Source organism: Petaurus breviceps, unplaced genomic scaffold, assembly GCF_028583685.1.
Source record: "Petaurus breviceps papuanus isolate PSGF00001 unplaced genomic scaffold, PetGlider_PUasm1.0 90654, whole genome shotgun sequence".
Lineage (NCBI taxonomy): Eukaryota > Metazoa > Chordata > Mammalia > Diprotodontia > Petauridae > Petaurus > Petaurus breviceps.
Genome location: NW_027187301.1, coordinates 2,246,200 through 2,264,340, shown reverse-complemented (window position 1 = coordinate 2,264,340; position 18,141 = coordinate 2,246,200). Strand labels below are relative to the sequence as shown.

Genomic DNA, 18,141 nt, shown 5'->3' with positions numbered 1-18,141 from the left:
AGTAGACATTTGTTTTTTCTCAGCATGTGCCACACATTCACACATACACAAAGCTCTCTTGGTCCTTCCAACATCCCTGTTAGGGAGGTAAAACAGCTGCTGTCCCCATTTTGCAGATGAAGAAACAGAGACCTTGGATTATATAGTTAGTGACAAACCTGGCCTAGAAGTGCTCGTCTAACTCAAATTTCACTGTATTTCATGCTTGCCCTGTTGCCTCATTTTGTAAGGATAATGGAACTGGATGTATTCTAAATATTAGTTTTTCCCCTAGGGACTGAATGTTCTGCATTCTCCATTGTATTCTTCTCAGTCCCTTACTCTCTATTTAAACTATTCCGGTAGGTGGATTTACATCACCTTTCTTTCTAAAATTATACTATTCTTGAGCATGGAAAAAAATCTTATTATTTTATCACTGATGATATCCTGGTAAACTTAAGCATTGCTATGAGACACAGCTGGTTGAATCCTTAAGGAGGATTAGCTAGGGGCTGATCTGACTATAGGTATAGAAAGTCTATTACCAGAAGGTTCTGGCACCTGAAAAGTGCCATTCTCTTTTCATTTACCTTCCGCTAGAATCTGGAGCTCATTCTGCTCTAGGGTAGGTTGATCTCCCTCCAGACCCTCCTTTATGTCCCTTTCCTATTCTCCAGTACAGGTCAAGCACCATCTTGGCCTAAAGCCTCTCCTCTGACCCCAAGATACCCTGATTTTGTTTTCAAAGCACAGGATATTTTTGTTTGCATTTAATTATATTTTTGTGTTATAAGCCCCCTTGTAAAGGCCCTTCTTGTGAAGCATCCCTCTGTCTCTATTATTTCTACCTTTGGTAGAAATGTCTAACAGAGAAGTTTGTCTTCAGAATGTGTTCTATTAAGTTAACAGAGGTGTTAACAAGTTTCTATTGAGTCATATAATTTTTCAGAAATACTGCTTCAGCTTATGTGGCACACGTTACCGCCAGTTACAAATAGTTGGAAATTTTGTTCAGAATTGAACCTAGTTATTTGTGGTTCTTTCATTTACAAAGACCTTTAGCTTTTTAGCATGACTATAAACATCATTAGATAGCCATAGAAAAGAACTCAATGTAGAAGGGGGGGAAGACGTTGTTATCTTAAACTTAAAATTGTAATTTCCTAAATAAGCAAAAGAGTTATAATAGCTATTATCTGGAAACCAAAATTATTTCAGGCATCACTTCTATAACAGTATTACCAATTTAGTAGTATTTGGAAATAAAAAATCCATATCACAGAATTATTTTGCCAGTTAACTCCTCAGTGAATCAAATTATGACCCTCAAGTCAGCTTTCCTCAGTAGCCTCAAACTGGCTTTATAGTTGAGATTTGGGGTACAACATGATAACAAGACAAGAACACATTTTTCAGTTGCCAACATTTTCCTTATCAGTGTTTATCATTTGTTGATGTCCAATGAGACTTTAACAATATTTAAAATTAAGGAGTTATCTGTCGGGATTTTGTTTTGTCATTGTAAAGAATCAAGGGATACGAGCTAGTACTAGTCCTGTTAAATTTGTTGTCAAAATCCTCTTCAAACCATTGCTATGGGAAACCATTACTGAGATTCAGCTTAAGTTCTCCATTGCAGAAGTAGCATAAGATACAGAGGTTGAGTTGGCATTCTATATATGCTTCATCTTTTAAAAGCATTTATAATCTTCTAGGGGAGTAAGAAAGGATCTATGTATGTACATACATATATATATGCACATATATACACACATATACTTTTTAAATATAATTATATATATATACATATAATTAAAAGGTATATAAAGTATATAAAAAGTATATAACCTACCTTCTATGTAGGCTCCACTTAAAATAAGACTTTTCAGTAAATACTTGGTTGAGTTTTACATTATGTTTTATTAGGAGTTAAAAGATGATATAGAAATAGAGTAGGCATCATTATTAATTCTTTTTTTAGAGCAAGTTTTCAGTTTCACTCAGTAAAAGTCATCTGATTTTCATGCGTCGTGAGCTTTGGCAAAATATTTCATCCGAGCTAAGAAAGTGAACACAGATAAACTCATTTTAAGCAGGTGCATTCCACAATACATGTTTGGCATTTTTTCAAAGCATCAGCTAATATACATTTGAATGCCTCTAGTTTGTGGGAGGGCCTGTCTGTTAAATTAGCTGCTCCCTTGTCAAACTGATTCTTTATCTGCATAGAAATTGGGGTGTAAGTAACTTATTCTAGAATCTTCTCTTAGAGTAGGCTGAAAGAAAGCACTTATACTATGGAAGCAAAGCATCTTGAAAAGGGATATTTGAATTCTCATCCAGCCTTCTAATAATTATCTTAGGCAGCAAACACAGTTGGGTAAATGGGCTTGTTGGAAATCCTTAGGATAAGACAGGATTTCTAGAGGTTGTCTTTTATTCTACTGGTGGGAGGGCTGAGGGTGGAGGGATTTGGAAACTGCCATTCTAGGGCAATGTATGTCTTTATGATTAAATTTCTACAGAAAAGGAGATTATGTAAGTTTTTCCTAGTAAAAGAACCTCTTTTATTGATCTGAATTCCTCTTGCAGCAGATAGATATACTATCTAAAAGATTATTGCTAAGTGATCTATGTTTTCCAGAGAGCAGTCTGCACAAAAGAGCCCCTTTGAAGGCTGAAATGAAACTTTGGTGCACTTCTGGATTGTGTAAGATATGAATTGGTGTGTGACTGCATGCTGAGGATGTACGTAACATTTTTAAAAGAAGTCTAACTCTTTAAGTTTGATGCATTCAGTATTTACACATTATTAAATATCCTGGCTTTTTTCAGATTGCTCCAAAAAGTAAGTTAACTTAACAGGACAAAAACTTTGTATTCTCATTTTACTATATTTGCTTTGGCAACTTTCATCACAATCATACCTGTGAATTCCATTTAAAAAATTTTATTTCTCTGAGTTTTTCATTTGGTGATATTCAGGTAGACCAGGGCTGAGAAAGCTTTTGTCCAATGAGGGCTTTTAACCCAGAGGAAAATCAGTCAAAGGCCACAGGAAAATAAAAAGTTACTCAATTTAGTGTATATTTTTTGTTTCAAAAAATAAGAGCAAAGAACACTAAATTTTATTCAGTAAGTATATCAAATATAAAAGATTAAGTAGGTTTCATAAAGTTAAAAAAGATAGATGGAAATGAGAAAATATGATGGAAGAGAGAGGAAGAAATAAAAAGAAATCAAGGCCATGAGAAGATACAGACCAGCATGCCAGAGGAAGAACACAGGGAGGAAGTGAAGGCAGAGGAAAGAGAGAACTTTATTTAATGGAGAGAAAGAAGAAGCAACTATAAATTTAGAGCTAAAAGGAACCTTAAAAGTCTTCTAGTCTAGCCCCCTCATTTTACAGATGAAGAAAATGAGACCCACTGGCCTTTCCTGAGGTTACAGAAGTAGACTTGGGATGTAATAAGCCCAAGTCCCATTCCAAACCCAGTGCTTTTTCCAGGCAGTTAGACTTAAGTAGGTTTTAAGGTGAGTGTTAATAGATGAAAACTGCTTGTTATATCCTTTTGTAGGCTTCAGGAGCTATTATTACCCTCAGAAATTCTGGCTAATTACTGTTAACCCCTCAGAAGCTTTGCTCTGAATGGTACAGCCACAGCAGCCCTCAGTGGAGATATTTACTCTGGAATGTAGTGACTGGAGCCTGAACAATATCATTTCCTAGGGTACTTGCTTCCCACCAGATAAGGTCAAGCCCAGAGCCAACTATAGCCTGCATGATGTGCTTGCAGAGGTGTCCTTCAGTCTAGATTTAAAGTCATAGTTGCATGATGGCCTTTTGCTTAATATGGTGTATGAAGCTGGTTGAGGAGCTGATCAGGAATTTCATAGCTTAAATCTGCTATCTTGGCCTTTAAGGAGAGGAGGATGCAGCATGTTATTTTTGCTCTTTTGCTACTATCTCCATGATAAAAACCTGAGAGGCAGATCTTTCCTTTCATGGAAGAAAAGAGGCATTGAGAGAGAATCTACTGTGAGTAATGAAGACTGGACGAGGAGGTTAGTAACTAAGGCCAGTAATCAAAGTAAAAAAATAATAATTGGCTGAGAAACTTGATAAGAGAAATATCCTTTCTCTAGGCCAAGAGGTCACTACTTGAAAATACGTTATAGAGTAGCAGTGAAAAGTGCTTTAATTGTGTAGGGCTGCTTGGGTTATCAGATTCAGTACCTCTCTGGTTCAAGGAATTGGTGCTTTTTTAGTGGTCTGCTATGGGAGGAAAGGGTGGCAGCCTCAGCCCCTCCATCAACTCCTCTCCCTCTCAGTCCTCATTAAGAGCATTGATCTTGTGGAATTTGTTTCCTGGAAAGAAATGTAAAACTTACCAGAAGATGAATACACTTAGCATCTCTGTTTAAGTAATATTCAAGCTTGCTATGATGGCCATACGGTGCATATTTGGAAGTGTGGTCTTTTGTGTGCCAACATAATCCAACTGACTACGATATATGCCGTGTCTTTAGCTTCAGATGCTGAGTTCCTGCTCCAGTCCATCCTTCACTCAAATGCCAGTTAATTTTCCTAAAGTGGAGATATGACCATGTCTTCCCCTCTTCCTCCCTCCCCTCCAATTAGTAAACTCCAGTAGCTGCTGCTCACCTCCAGGGTCAATTATAGAACCCTCTATTTGGCATTCAAAGGCCTTCATACAGCCTGGTCTGCAGGCTCATTTCCCTTCACTCCCCACCCTCCGGTGGTACTGGCCTTTTTGCCCTCTTTGGATTCCATGACTTTTGATTAGCTATCACCTGTACCTGAAAGAGGAGGAGGCCCCTCCTGATCTCCTGGCTCCCCTGGCTTCTTTGGCTTCTTTCCAGTACTGATCCCCCTTCAGCCTAGTGGCTTCCCTCGGATGGTTATGTCCGTTGCATCCTGTATGTCTTGTTTGAACATTATCTCCCCCATCAGACGTCGAGCTCCTTGAGAGCAGAGAAAGGACTGTTTGGTTTTTGCCTTTCTTTATATTCCTGGCAATTAACACAGTGCCTAGCACATAGTAGGCACTTCATAACTTGATGGAGTTCCCTTCAGAAATTTCCATTAAAAAAATTAAATTAAAAAAAAGAAATTTTCATCAACCTGTGCATTTGGAATCCCAGTGAGCCTAAGTGGTCTCCGTATTAGTCAGTGGTTGTTTCAAGGAACCCAGGGACACCTTAGATGGAATGTGACTATTTGAAAGCAGTCCACTTAGGCCAAGCTTGGACCATCCTCATTTGTTGGCTGTGAATCCTTTTAAAGTTCTCTGGGCTGGGGTGGCTAGGTAACACAGTGAATAGAGCACAGGCCCTGGAATCGGGAAGACCTCAGTTCAAATCTGACCTCAGACACTTAACACTAGTTCTGTGACCTTGGGCAAATCACTTAACCCCAGTTGCCCTGCCTTCCCCCCTCCCAAAAAAAGAGTCCAAAGTTCTCTGGGTCTCCAGGTAGGAGATTATTCAGGGGACCTGAATGTCCTCTTTGGGAGAGCTATATGTTAACAACGATAAGGAAATATGGATCTGGAGATTCATTAACAATGGAATTTTGCTATATAGAATAATCTTTATTGCCCAGTTGTGTGGTTTTCAAAGTGCCACCTACCTTAAGGGATTGTTGAATGTTATGAATGAAAAGATAGGGTTTATGGATAATTATAATCAATTTATTAATTAGACTAGCTAATGATTAATAAATAAATAAATTGTATGGTCGGTTTCTTTCGCTAATCAAAGACAAAAACATGAAGATCCTGAAAGCCTTAAATATTTTTTGAAAGGGAATGCAGTGCCCCTGATGAGTAAAAATCAACCCTGATTGGTCAACATTTAATTGAACTGGATCACCCTAACCTCTAATGGAGGGGTACAAGGACAGTTGCTCTTCCCCCCTTCCTTCCCCTAGAATTAGATTCAGTTTTGGGATCCCACCCAAGATTGAAGATCATGTACTTTAAGGGCTAGGATAATCTCACCAGTCATGTCCTTCAGACACTAACTTTACTGAGACTGGACCTTAAATGAGGAAATAAAGGATAAAGGCCTGAATTCCAAATTAATTATTGGTTATTAATACAAGTGTAAAATAATTTCTCTTGTGGAATAGGCTCAGATGCGATTATATAAACTCTTAATAGCTATGTAAATGAGGGCTATTATATAGTGAAATGAAGTGAATTTAGAAAACCTTATTTCTTTTTTTAATTTTAACTAGCCTGCACCAAAAAAAACTATGCTAAATTATTGTTTGGGAATGATAAGAGCTTTCTTAGCCACTTGCCTTTGTTATAACTAAAGTTTTAAAGATAAGTTCTTCAGGGTTATATTCTTTTTCCACCCTATTAAAAAAAAGTCAAGATTCATGAAAGGAGGGACAACTTCTAATGAGAGTCCATCCTTTCTGATTCTGTTGCCAGTCTGCTTGGAATCAGCCTTCGGACTTAAGAGTTCCCTACGTCCTCTCATCAAGGTGCCTGAGCACGTGCTCACCTCCTTGGGAGGAAAGTCAAGGACAAAAGTAGATATCCAGTAATCTCATTGACTTGGCAGGGAATTCATCAGACTGATCAGTCTGCCCTGTCCCCTTCCTTTTTACCGCCACCCACACTCATCAGCTTCCTCACATGTAAAATGAGAATGTTGGGTTAGATTTTCTCCTGAGTCCCTTTTGGACCTAGATTCTTTGATATCTGTCATCCTTATCATTTAGATTATAATCCCCCCAAAACAAGGATTTTTTTTCCCATATAGTATATCTCCTATCTTAGCCTCTGTTATGAATTCATATCATAAGGGCTGCTAGGTGGTTGTGAATAGCCTCAGATACTTAACACTTGCTAGCCTTGTGACCTTGGGCAAGTCACTTAACCTCAGATGCCCTGCCTTCCCCCCTTCAAAAAGCCAAAAAAAAAAATCATAATAGCACTTGAATTCATCAAATTATATGGAAAGACTCTGGTTAATATTTGTCCAAATGTATTTTTTGAAAATCTACCCACAGAATAGTATTTTCCAAATTTCTAGTGGTCATCTCTCATTAAGGATAGAAATCAATTTGAAATTACTACCAGAGCAATTTAAATCATTATTTAACAGTGTTTATCAATCTTACTTGTTAAAATGTTGAGTGTGTTGTTAGAATTGTGGAGAGGATTCCCAGAAGAGATTTCTCTTTATTACAATTACAATTTATCATTATTATTATTATTATTACAATTTATTGCAATTACAATTATTTATTACAATTACAGAACTTTGAGTTGCCGTATAGAAAACCCTTGTTAGTCCTTACCTTCCCAAACCTGCCAAGTTACTTTTAATGTGGGTAGATGGCAGATTGTCTCTGTCCTAAGATAATTCATACTGCATTTATACTATTTTAAGTGGGCCTGCTCACCAGTTTCAGATCTAAGAAGCTGATCTCTTATTTACAGACTTCATTGTTTGCCTTCTTCTTTCTGCTCAGTTTGATATTAGCCTCTGTGTTCTCTCAGATTTGTTCCTAGCTTTACCTTTCTGCCTGCCTTGGATCTCTGAGTGCTTGCCCGGGCGCCCTTGCCTGGGCCCTGAACCTCTACCATATCCTCTGGTCTGGCTTGACACTCTAGATTGCAGGCCTTGTTCACAACCCCAGTCTGCTCAACTTCAGTATACACGATGCTGTGACCATTCTGCCCGTCCCCTGGCTCCCCCCCTTCCATACAGGCCCCTGTGGTCCCTAGGGGAGGCCCAGCACTAATGAAAGGGAACAGTAGATTAGGAGTGATAAGACTTGAGTTCAGGTCCCAGCTCCACACTTGCTGCCTCTTGCTGCCAGTGTACCCAGAAGCATTTAATTTCAGTTCTCTAAGTTAGTTTCCTCAGCCGTACAATAAAGGAGCATTGGACATGATGTTCTCTAAATCCTGTGACTTATAGAGCACTTTAAAGTTTGCAAAGCCCTTTCCAAATAATATCTAATTTGATCCTCACAGCAGCCCTGGGAGGAAGGTACTGTAATTATCCCCGTTTTACAGTTGACAAAAATGAGAGTAAGTGGCTTGCCCTGGTCAAACTGCTAACCAAGTGTCTGAGGATGGATTTGAACTTGTGTCTTCCTGACTCCAGGCCCAGCACTCTTTTTCTTGCATCATCAAGCTGCTGCTTCTTGTGTGGTTAAATGCAGCATTTGAGTTATGAACCCATGACGTTGCTTTCTAAAGCATTTTAAGATATGTGGAATGTTATTTAGACATCGGCGAAAGAAGAACAATTTAAAACCATCTTTATATAAAGCATCCACAGTTTTTGGGACCAGACCTGTGGTTTCATTGGTATAGAGAACTCCTGGTGGGAAAACTCCCTCTACCAATGCGTATCTGCACGTGTTTTAGAGAACTCCTTGGGCACCGAGAGGTGAAATGGTTAAACAGCACACCCAGAATCACAAAGACTGTATGTGTTAGAGGTGGGACTGAGCCAGCAAACATTTATTAAGCACTTACTGTGTGTAGACATTGTGCAACACTGGGGGCACACATGAAAGCAAATAAGACAGTCCCTGCCCACAAGGAGTTGGAAGACAAGTATAAAGGGAGGCTGAAAAGCCAGAGCAGGGAAGAGAGGAAGGAGAAAGATGCACACTACCAGAGTGGCTGGGCAACTGCAGGAAACTACAGGAAATGGTCTGGTTCCTGACCAGGTGAGGTGAAAGATACCTGTCAGGGATTTACTTATATGAAAATCATGCTGACTTAGACAAAAGTCAGAGAAGACAAGTTTAAAAACATGAACTGAGTGGGGCTAGGTGGTGCAGTGATTAGAGCACCAGCCCTGGAGTCAGGAGGACCTGAATTCAAATGTGGCCTCAGACACTTAATACTTACTAGCCATGTGACCTTGGGCAAGTCATTTAACCCAAACTGCCCTGCTCTCCCCCCTCCAAAAAGCAATAAATAAATAAAGTTTTTTTTTAAAAAAGTGACCTGGAAAAACAAAGCAAATAAAATTAAATGTGTAGAAACAAAAGACACTACTATTTTTAAAATTCTAGGACGAAATCCATAAAAGATATTCTCCATTGCTTCAAAATGATGTGGAAATTAACCTAGATTTTTCACAGTTCCTTTACTAGCTCAGGCTCTGTTAGGTCCTACCATGCTAGAAAGGCTTTGAGTACAGCCCTGCATACTTTTTGCATACCATGAAAAGGATCTAAACTTTCCACTGTTTATGTCCATCATATGCTATTCTGTGCTTTTTAGATCACCTACAATTTTAATTCTTCAGAAATTACAGTGTTCTATGATATGCAGCCATCCAGCATCAGACCTGATTTCAGTAAAAAACAAAGAGGGAACCAGCAGTTCTGTCATTTAGAACCTGCAAAATCCCCCAGTGGGCTGACAATGATTTAGTCTAGCAGCAGTCTATGGAAACTAAGCCACACACAAGTCAATAAGCACAAACCAGGTCAGGAACCTAGAGAGTGCAGAGGGGGGGGGGGGGAGGGGGTGCATCATACAGACTTCTCGCTGGATCACACCACTTTGGAAGCCCTGGAAACTTGAAAGCCCCCAGACTGAGCTGTGAAAGCAATAGGGTATAAAAGACAAGAAACACAGATCAGATCAGACATGCCCCTATTCCTCCCATTTGCCTCCCCACTCCCTACCTCCAGGCTCAAAAAATGGAAAAAAAAAAAAAAAACCCAACAACCCAAAACCCTGACTGTAATGACAAGGAAGCCCAAGATACAAACTCAGAAGACAGTGACTTAAAACATCTACAAGCAAAACCTCAAAGAACAATTCAGTTTGGATACAAGAATTCCTGGAAGAGTTGTTTGTTGTTGCTTTTAATAAAAATAAAAGGGAAAAGAAATAAGAACTATGCAAGAAAATTGTGAAAAGATAATTAAATTTGGCAAAAAAGGAGTATAAAAACTTCACCAAAGAAAATGACTCCTTAAAAATTAGATTGGCCAAGTGGAAGCTGCTAATGACTCCATAAGACAGCAAGAAAAATTAAAACAAGTAATCTTTGAGTCCGGCCATGCAACCAGTTCTGAATTCATCTGATTATATTTTCATCTAATCCATATCCCTTCATCTTCTTTACAATATGAAATACTTTATTTTAAGTGATGTTGAAATCTAGGTAAGCTTTTCCTATAACTTGCCATTTATTTACTGGTTTTGTCATAGTATCAGAAAAGGAAATGAGGTTAGCCTAGCATGACCTTATTCTTGATGAAGCTATGATAGTTCATTGTAATCACAGCTTCGCTATCTAAATGTTTACCAGTGACCTCTTTAAGAGATCCTAGACCCTCTCTGCAATTTGTATGGAAATCAAAGTCAAATTCACATCATGACTATGGGTGAGAGTGAAAAGTATAATAGCAATATTCTCAGAAGTTTACCAGATGTTTTTGAGGAAATGTCTAGTGGCCTGTTTGGACCCCACAGACTATAGAAGCACAAGATATTTATGTTCAAAGTTCTTATTTTGCTGGTTTCATGGTAGAAAAAAAAAAGTTTCTCTGCATGTGAAACCCAGGAAACAGGCTGGCCTGCATAATGCCTCAAAGTATCCTTTGTAAGTATAGGGTCAGTTCAGGTTCTGGGTTAGAGGATTTATTAAATTGCTTCCTGACAATACCCAAGAGTTGTGCTGCCTGTGATTGTACTTGCCACAGAAAAGGATGTTTGTTGTGTTGGATACCAATAAAAAAGGCAAGAGGCAGGCTGGCTTTTAACATTCCTTCCTTAAAATCACTGCAGGACACAACTATAGGAGCTTGAAAGGAATAAAAAACACTTACATTCCAATACATTGGCCCCTGGCATTCATAACATTTCAGCTAAATTGGGGAATAAAGAACAAAGAGGAGCCAAAGATGGCTTCAGAGTTTTAAAATTGGGGGATTAAGAGGATAATGGTGTCAACCCAGGTGAGGAAGTTGCCTGTGTCAGCATTTGGGGGTGGAAAAATGATGAGTTGCTGATGGTTTGTTCTAGAGAATGAACTTTTGTAGAAAGAACTTTGGACTTAGAGTTAGAACTGGAGTGTAATTATGGCTATTTACTTCCTAGTGAATTGTCTAGGGAAGTCCCTTCGTCTCTCTGAGCCCTCTGTTTTTTCATCCATAAAATAGAATAATAGCCCTATCTACATCATAGGGTTGTTGTGAAGAGAACACGTAAACCTTAAGGCACTATGTAAATGTGAATTATTATAAATGACTTGAGCTTTAAAATAATCCTAACGACAGTTTTTGGAAATACCACAGGTTGGCAGTGTCATTCCCTTAAAAGCTATTTTGTCACTAAAAAAAAAACCATGAACATCCTGACTTTCCAAAATTAAGAGTTAGAAACCTCAGGGGTTATCTAGTCCAAGGCCTTTATTGCAGATGATAAAACCAGTACCCAAAGAAGTTGTGACTTACCTCTGGATTCTAAGTCTAGTGCTGCTGAGAAATATTGGTGTCTTTTCGAGATCGAAAACAATTTTTTTTTTAAAACGGGGGGGGAGGTAGATTCCAAAAGTATTCTCTTCAACTTCCTTTTGAAATGAAAATTATTTGCTTTTAAAGAACATATACCTATATTTTCTACTTGAAGATTGCAGTTATTTAAGGAAGTGTTAGTTGTAGTCACAACGTAGAACATTGTGCAGCACACTCACATTTTCACATGTACAGGTAACAATTTAATACCTAAAGGAAGAATTAAAGTCACTTACATAACCATAGACTCTAAGTTGGAAGGGACCTTCAGAATCACCTAATCCAGACTAACTATCCAGTACAGTGCCTGGCAGATAGATGGTCATCCAACCTTTTCTTGAATCACTTTGTAAGCTGGGAGCTCATTACTTAAGAAGGCACCACTTTCCATTTTTAGAAAATTCATCCATTGCCAAAATCTCCTATCTAGTAACTTCCACCCACTGGTCCTAGTTCAGGCCTTTGAAAATTCAGAATGAGTCTCTTCTTTCTTCAACATGAAAGTCCTTCAGGTGTTGAAAATTGCTATCATCTCTCCTTTTTAAGTCTCCTCTAGGCTCTTCCCCATTCTAGTGATTCTCTTTTGGATTGTATAGTTTATCAGCGTTCCTTTGAAAGTGTCGCTCCTTAAAAGAACTTAAACATAATCCTTCAGATATGGTCTGACCAGAGCGAAGTAGGAGACTCTTATTACTTGAAACCAAGACACTAGGGTACTCTACCTAAGATCGCATTAGCTTGTTTTGCTACATCACAGTGTTGACTCAACCAAAACACCAAGATCTTTTTTTTTTAACCTGAATTACCCAAACTGCTGCCAGGACAGATCTTCTTTATCCTGTACAGTTCATTCTTAACCTAATTTTAGATTTCTCATTGTTAAATGTCATTCATTTGGTTTTGGCCTAGTATTACAAATTTGTTCTGTTGACATAATTTTGAATATTGATTCCGTTATTTATGCAATCAGCTTTCTCTCATCTGCACATTTTTGAGAATAACTGTGTTCAACTTTTATCTGATCCAGAAGTATCATTTGTGTGAAAACCAGTGGCCTTTTAGGGGTAGCTTTCTCTAAGGACCCAGGATGAAATTTTATCAAGGGCTTCAGAGCAAACAAGTTTTCATACTTTGCCCGAATTCATACTTATTTTGTTTCTAATGGCTGGTTGTGAAGTTCCTGTAGACTTTTTTTTCGTTTCATTATTGTCAGCTCAAAGGGTTACTTTTAAAAGCTTTTTTGGGATCCTAGAGATACTGAGGGATAAAATTCCCCAAGATTAACTGAAGTACTTAAAGGAAGTTTTCATAATAATCTCTATTTCAGATAGGACTTAAACCTTTGAATATCTAAACATGTTCATACTGTAGACTTTAAAAGATTTCAAATCTTACTTTATCCCTTCCCCCACTTCTAATCTGGTCCTAATGAATCCACAAATACAAGAAAACACAAAATAAACTCAAGAAACAAAACTGTTAACATTAGGTTTTAAGCATGAGTTCAACTTATTCACTTTTGGAGAATGGTCTCAAAACAGGATGCTTCTGGTGTGGTGTCGATGCCCCCTTTCCACCAGAGACTCTCTGATACAAGAGCAGAAGGAAGGGAAAAAGTAACTCTTGCTTTTGACAGCATGAAATTCTTATTATTTTTAGAGAATAGTAACTATGAACAATAAGACTCATTGTCAGAGCAATTTAGTTAATAGATATGTAAATGACTAGTTATTTCATTGTGTAGGTGGAACTGCATGTAGACTTTCTTAGGAAGTAGCTAAGCATCATAAGAATTATATTAACATTACAAACCTAAAGGTCAGAAAGTAGCATTCGTATACTTTTATCATATAAGTAGTGAGACTCAGACCGTCCACTTTTACATTAAGATTTATTCTTTTTTTCCCCCAAAGGATATTAAGATAAATCTTTATTTTTCATAGAGCCTGTCCTTCATGCTCAAGTGTGAGAAAACCCGGGTTATTAAGGTTCAGGAAGAGTAATGCCCATTACTTGTAATTTTCTGTCAAAAACAAAATATGACTTCAACACAAGGGTGGCCCAAGGATGATCCATGGGTAGATGTCAGCCTGTGAACTTGAATGGGGGAAAAATTGTATCCTTATCTTCACTAAACTTTGATTTCCTTTACAATCCTATACATTTTATACATTTAGAAACATTCTGAAAAGGGGGCCCTCAGCTTTGTCAGACTGCCATGACTCAGAAAAGGTGTAAAACACCATGGCAGTTTATCCTGTGTGTGTGTGTGTGTGTGTGTGTGTGTGTGTGTGTGTGTGTGTCTGAGACCCTCGGGCACCTAGGGAGACAGCATTACTGTTTGCATGAATTGCAGTGATCGCTAGCGGCACTTGGGTAAGTACACTGCTCATAAATGCATGAACACGTCCAAAGGAAGGAAAAACTGGCAGTCAGCACGTAGGTCACTGAAGTAGTTGATTCTGGACATTACAGGCAAGACTTAGATCCTTGTGGCTTAAATGGAGCACAAGCGGGTTGTGAGAAGAGGCCAGTAAATGGGTTTGTCCCTAGGTGGTCTCCTCCCTCTGCCCTCACTTAGAGCAGCCCTCTGCACAACCATACGCAATCATCATTGTAATCATTGCGCTGCCTCTCTCTCCTGTGATGCCCAGCTGTCATACAAATCAAATGAAAACTCCCTAATAAGGCTTTTAAAAGCGCCCTCCCACCCTCTTACCGAACCACTCTCAACTCCCACTGTCCCTGAATTCATGTTCTTTCTACCAACCAGCAAACCTACTTACTCCATCCCACTCATGACTTATCTGTGTTTGTCTTGAGCTGTGGTACATGCGATTTCTCCCACCTGCCATGCCCAGCCTCCCCTGAGCCTTGCCTGCCTCACAGACAGTGTTCAAAAGATCTTTGTTCATTCTAGCCCTTCCTGACTGCTGTCAGTCATTCCATCTAGCCCATCGCTTTCCTTGGCACTTGGCACAACTATATCCTAATGCTGATCTTTGTGGATTTCCTCCTTTTATTTGTATTGGTTCAATCTCCTCAGCCTGTAAGCTCCTTGAGGACAGACAGGAAACATGATTTTCTTTACTAGCATAACTTGCTGTTACTCTGTACATAATAGGTACTCAGTTGATGGTAGACGATACCTTTTAAATTGTGCAAGTACAGCTTTTTAGCATGTTGTGAATAGCTAGATTTTTAATGTGGGATTTTTTTCCCTCTTTTAAACAGGTACAGAGTGAAGACAGTGTCCTCCTGTTTGTGATTGCCTGGACAATCACTGAGATTATTCGCTACTCCTTTTATACATTTAGTCTACTCAACCATCTGCCTTATATCATCAAATGGGCCAGGTAAGAAGCTCATTGAGTCCCAGCTATCACAGTCACCCTATTCCTTCTTTCCTTCTTATTTCTTAATATTTCCTGCTAAGGATAGAAGTAATGATCAGAATCTGAGAGGGATCTGGTCTATGCTGTCTCTCTCAGGTCAGAAACCATGTCTTTTTGTTATTGATCCCCCCACAGCATCTCTAGTATACTACTTCCTATGGGGTAGATTCTCAAAGCTTTTATTTCATGAATAATGAAGTCACAGTTCTGGTTTAGATTCAGGAGACCCAGTTTCAGATCCTGCTTCTGACAGTACTTGCTATGTGACCATAGAAAAGTCACTTAAACTCTCACAACCTTAGTTAATCCATCTGTAAAATGACATCATTGCCACTTAGCCCACCCACCTCCCAGGGTTGTGGGAAGGAAGGCTCCTGGTAAATCTTGAAGCTCTGTAAATGTTTGTTGTTAATCTAGTACCTTGCAGTTTCACTGGGAAGAATGTTCCAAATTAACATCTATACAAACTAAAATAATAGCCAGTAGAAGAAAATATTTATGTCTAGCATTGTACTTTATATCCTATGAATATGTGCTAGGGATTCATCGGTGGTCTCAACAAAATCTATTAAAAGAATTCATTGATGATGGTGTTGAGAATTAAAGGTGGTTAGATTCTTTAACAAGACTTCTGTAATAGTAATGGAATTTAAAGATCCCCCTGTATTGGCTTGGTTTTTGGTTTGATTGTGTTAAAACCCAGAGCTTGTGAATCCCACTTGTGGGATGGACTTGTTGACATGAAAAGACAGGGCTGAACTGGGAGGAGCTGGTGACGTAAATTTAGAGAGACACAAGAAAAGAAAGAGGCAGAAGAACTTTTTGGAAGCAGCGTCTTAGAGGCAGAGAGAGATGGAGAGGATTGCTGAGGGCCAGTTTGAATTGCCCAGGACTTTTGAGAGCTGCCACCCAGAGCTGCCAAGGACTGAGGAGACATGGCTGTTATGCTGGTACTTTGTCTGTTTTGATGTTGTTTTGCCAGATCTGTCCACTGGTGAAGGACAGTGCTGTTGTTGCAGAGGTCTTGGAATGTTGCTGTTGGTTCAGAGCTACTGAGACTGTTCTGCAGACAGAGAGTGAATTCTGTCCACTGGTGAGGGACAGTGCTGTTGTTACAGAAGTCTTGGAACCTTGCTGTTGGTTCAGAAGCCCTGAAGAAGGATTTTCTTGTTGTATGTTTACAGAAATCCTAGAGGAGGGTTTTGCTAATGTTTTCAGGGGTCCTAGGACTGTTCTGCAGACAGAGAATGAATTAATGAAGACACTGGCAATGTATCTTGTGGCCTTGCTAAGCTTTGTCTCCCCAGGAACAAAGATTGCTGAGAACTTGCCTCGTGTCAAGATGAAGAAAAGACCTCCATTTGGGTATTAAATGCTGTGCATAAGTTTGTTGTAACTCTGGGGTAGATTCAGTTGTGATCCAAGGGTGAGGAACTTTTGACCTTTTTGTGTTCTGTGATTGAACAAATGAATGTACTTTACTTATGATTGGAAACTAATCTCCATTTGAGAACAGGGGCTTTGTGATGGACTAAATGAATGTAATGTCCAGGGGTGGAGTAGTACTTGATTAAATCAGGTAGTACTTAGAGATTATTGAATCACATTTAGTAAATGCTGTATTTTGAATTATGCTATATGTTGATTCTCTCTGTTCTTAATTTGTCACTGAATAATATGGAGAGCACCTATGCTGGTATTTGAACCTTGGGGAGTTGCCTTTGCTTTGCATTGAATTACAACTTCCTAGGTCCAGATGACATTAAATAAGTTACTTATCAAAAAAATAGGTGCCAATGTCAGAGGCTTCAAAGTATTCATGTAAATTTTTCATAAGATTTTCACATATTTATGGTGAGATGTAATTCTTAAAAGTTGGCATTTTTCAGTAACGTTTTCAGTTTCTTAAATTTATCAAAATTCATGCTTGATTGTCAGTCCTTTGGACACCTACTTTCAGCTGAATCTGAAGGTCTCTCCTAAGCTTAGTAAATATGAATCTTTAACTGTTAGAGGGAAACTGAGGAACCAAGACAGGTGTTTTGCTTTACCTTGTAGATTATACTAGAAAGTAAGCCATGACTCCCTCTGCTCTGGCTGTGACCTCTGTCAGCCTCATTCTTCTCATGTCTTTAAAATGAGGGAGGGAATATTGCACCACCTACCTCCCAGGGTTGTTGTGAGGAAAGCACTTTTTTTTGGCTATTTTTTGGAGGGCATTTGGGGTTAAGTAACTTGCCCAAGGTCACATAGCTATTTTTTTTTTTCCTGTTAAGTGTCTGAGGCCAGATCCAAACTCAGGTCCTCTTGATTCCAAGGCTGGCGCTCTACTCCCTGTGCCACCTAGCCACCCCTAGGAAAGCACTTTTTAAACCACGAAATACTTTTATAAACATGAACTATCATCAAGGGAGCCAAATCAACAAGCATTTATTAAATGCCTTATGTGTGCCACTGTGCCAGCACTGTGCAGAGAAAGCCCTGGAGATGCAAAGGAAGGCAGAAGACAATCCCTGCTCTCAAGGTGCTCCCTGTCTGATGGTGGAGACAACACACAAGCAGCTGTGTGCAAACCAGATAGAGGCAGGATTGGTCGGAGGGAATCTGGGAAGGAAGGCACTAAGTTAAGGAGGCCTAGAAGAGGTTTCATGCTGAAGGCCAGATTTTAGCTGAGATGTGAGGAAGCCAGGAGGCAGAGTAGTTGAGATTATTATTATTTCTAATGTTTTAGTGATTTTAAGGCTATGAAGAAATTTGTCTCATTTTTAATTTGAGATATTGTATAGTAATGGATGCCTTTTGAAACTGATCAGAGGTATTCCCCCTAAAATATTTCTGTTATGAGTCCTTTTTCAAAAATTGGCTCTTAAAATTTAAATCAAAGGAAAATAGTGGGTAAACAGAAAAATCTAGAAATACTGTGATTAGAGAGTTTTTTTGTTTGTTTTTTAAACAATCAGTATACTTTTGAAGGATGGGAGTGAATTTTTTTTTAAACTTATTTACTGATAGCTTTTGTTTTTACATCACTTTCATTCCCAAGTATATCTTTCCTTTCTTACTTGCTATCCTTTATAGCCCAGAATAAAAGACAAACAAAAAAATCAGCTTAGCAAAACACACCATTACACTGATCAAGTCTGACAATCCTCTATACCTGTAGGCCCCCAACTCTGCAAAGAAGAGAAGGAAATGCCCTTTTGCTTTGGGAGGAATCCAACTTGG

The 18,141-nt window shown here is 38.8% G+C and overlaps 1 protein-coding gene across 1 annotated transcript in view; it reads left to right on the top strand.

Moving 5' to 3' along the window:
• Positions 1-18,141, top strand: part of HACD2 (3-hydroxyacyl-CoA dehydratase 2) — a 95,894-nt gene that overhangs the window by 60,200 nt on the left and 17,553 nt on the right. Inside the window, exon 5 of the mRNA XM_069064956.1 lies at positions 14,756-14,877. Within this exon, the coding sequence (XP_068921057.1) occupies positions 14,756-14,877 (122 nt within the window). The remainder of the gene's footprint in view (positions 1-14,755; positions 14,878-18,141) is intronic.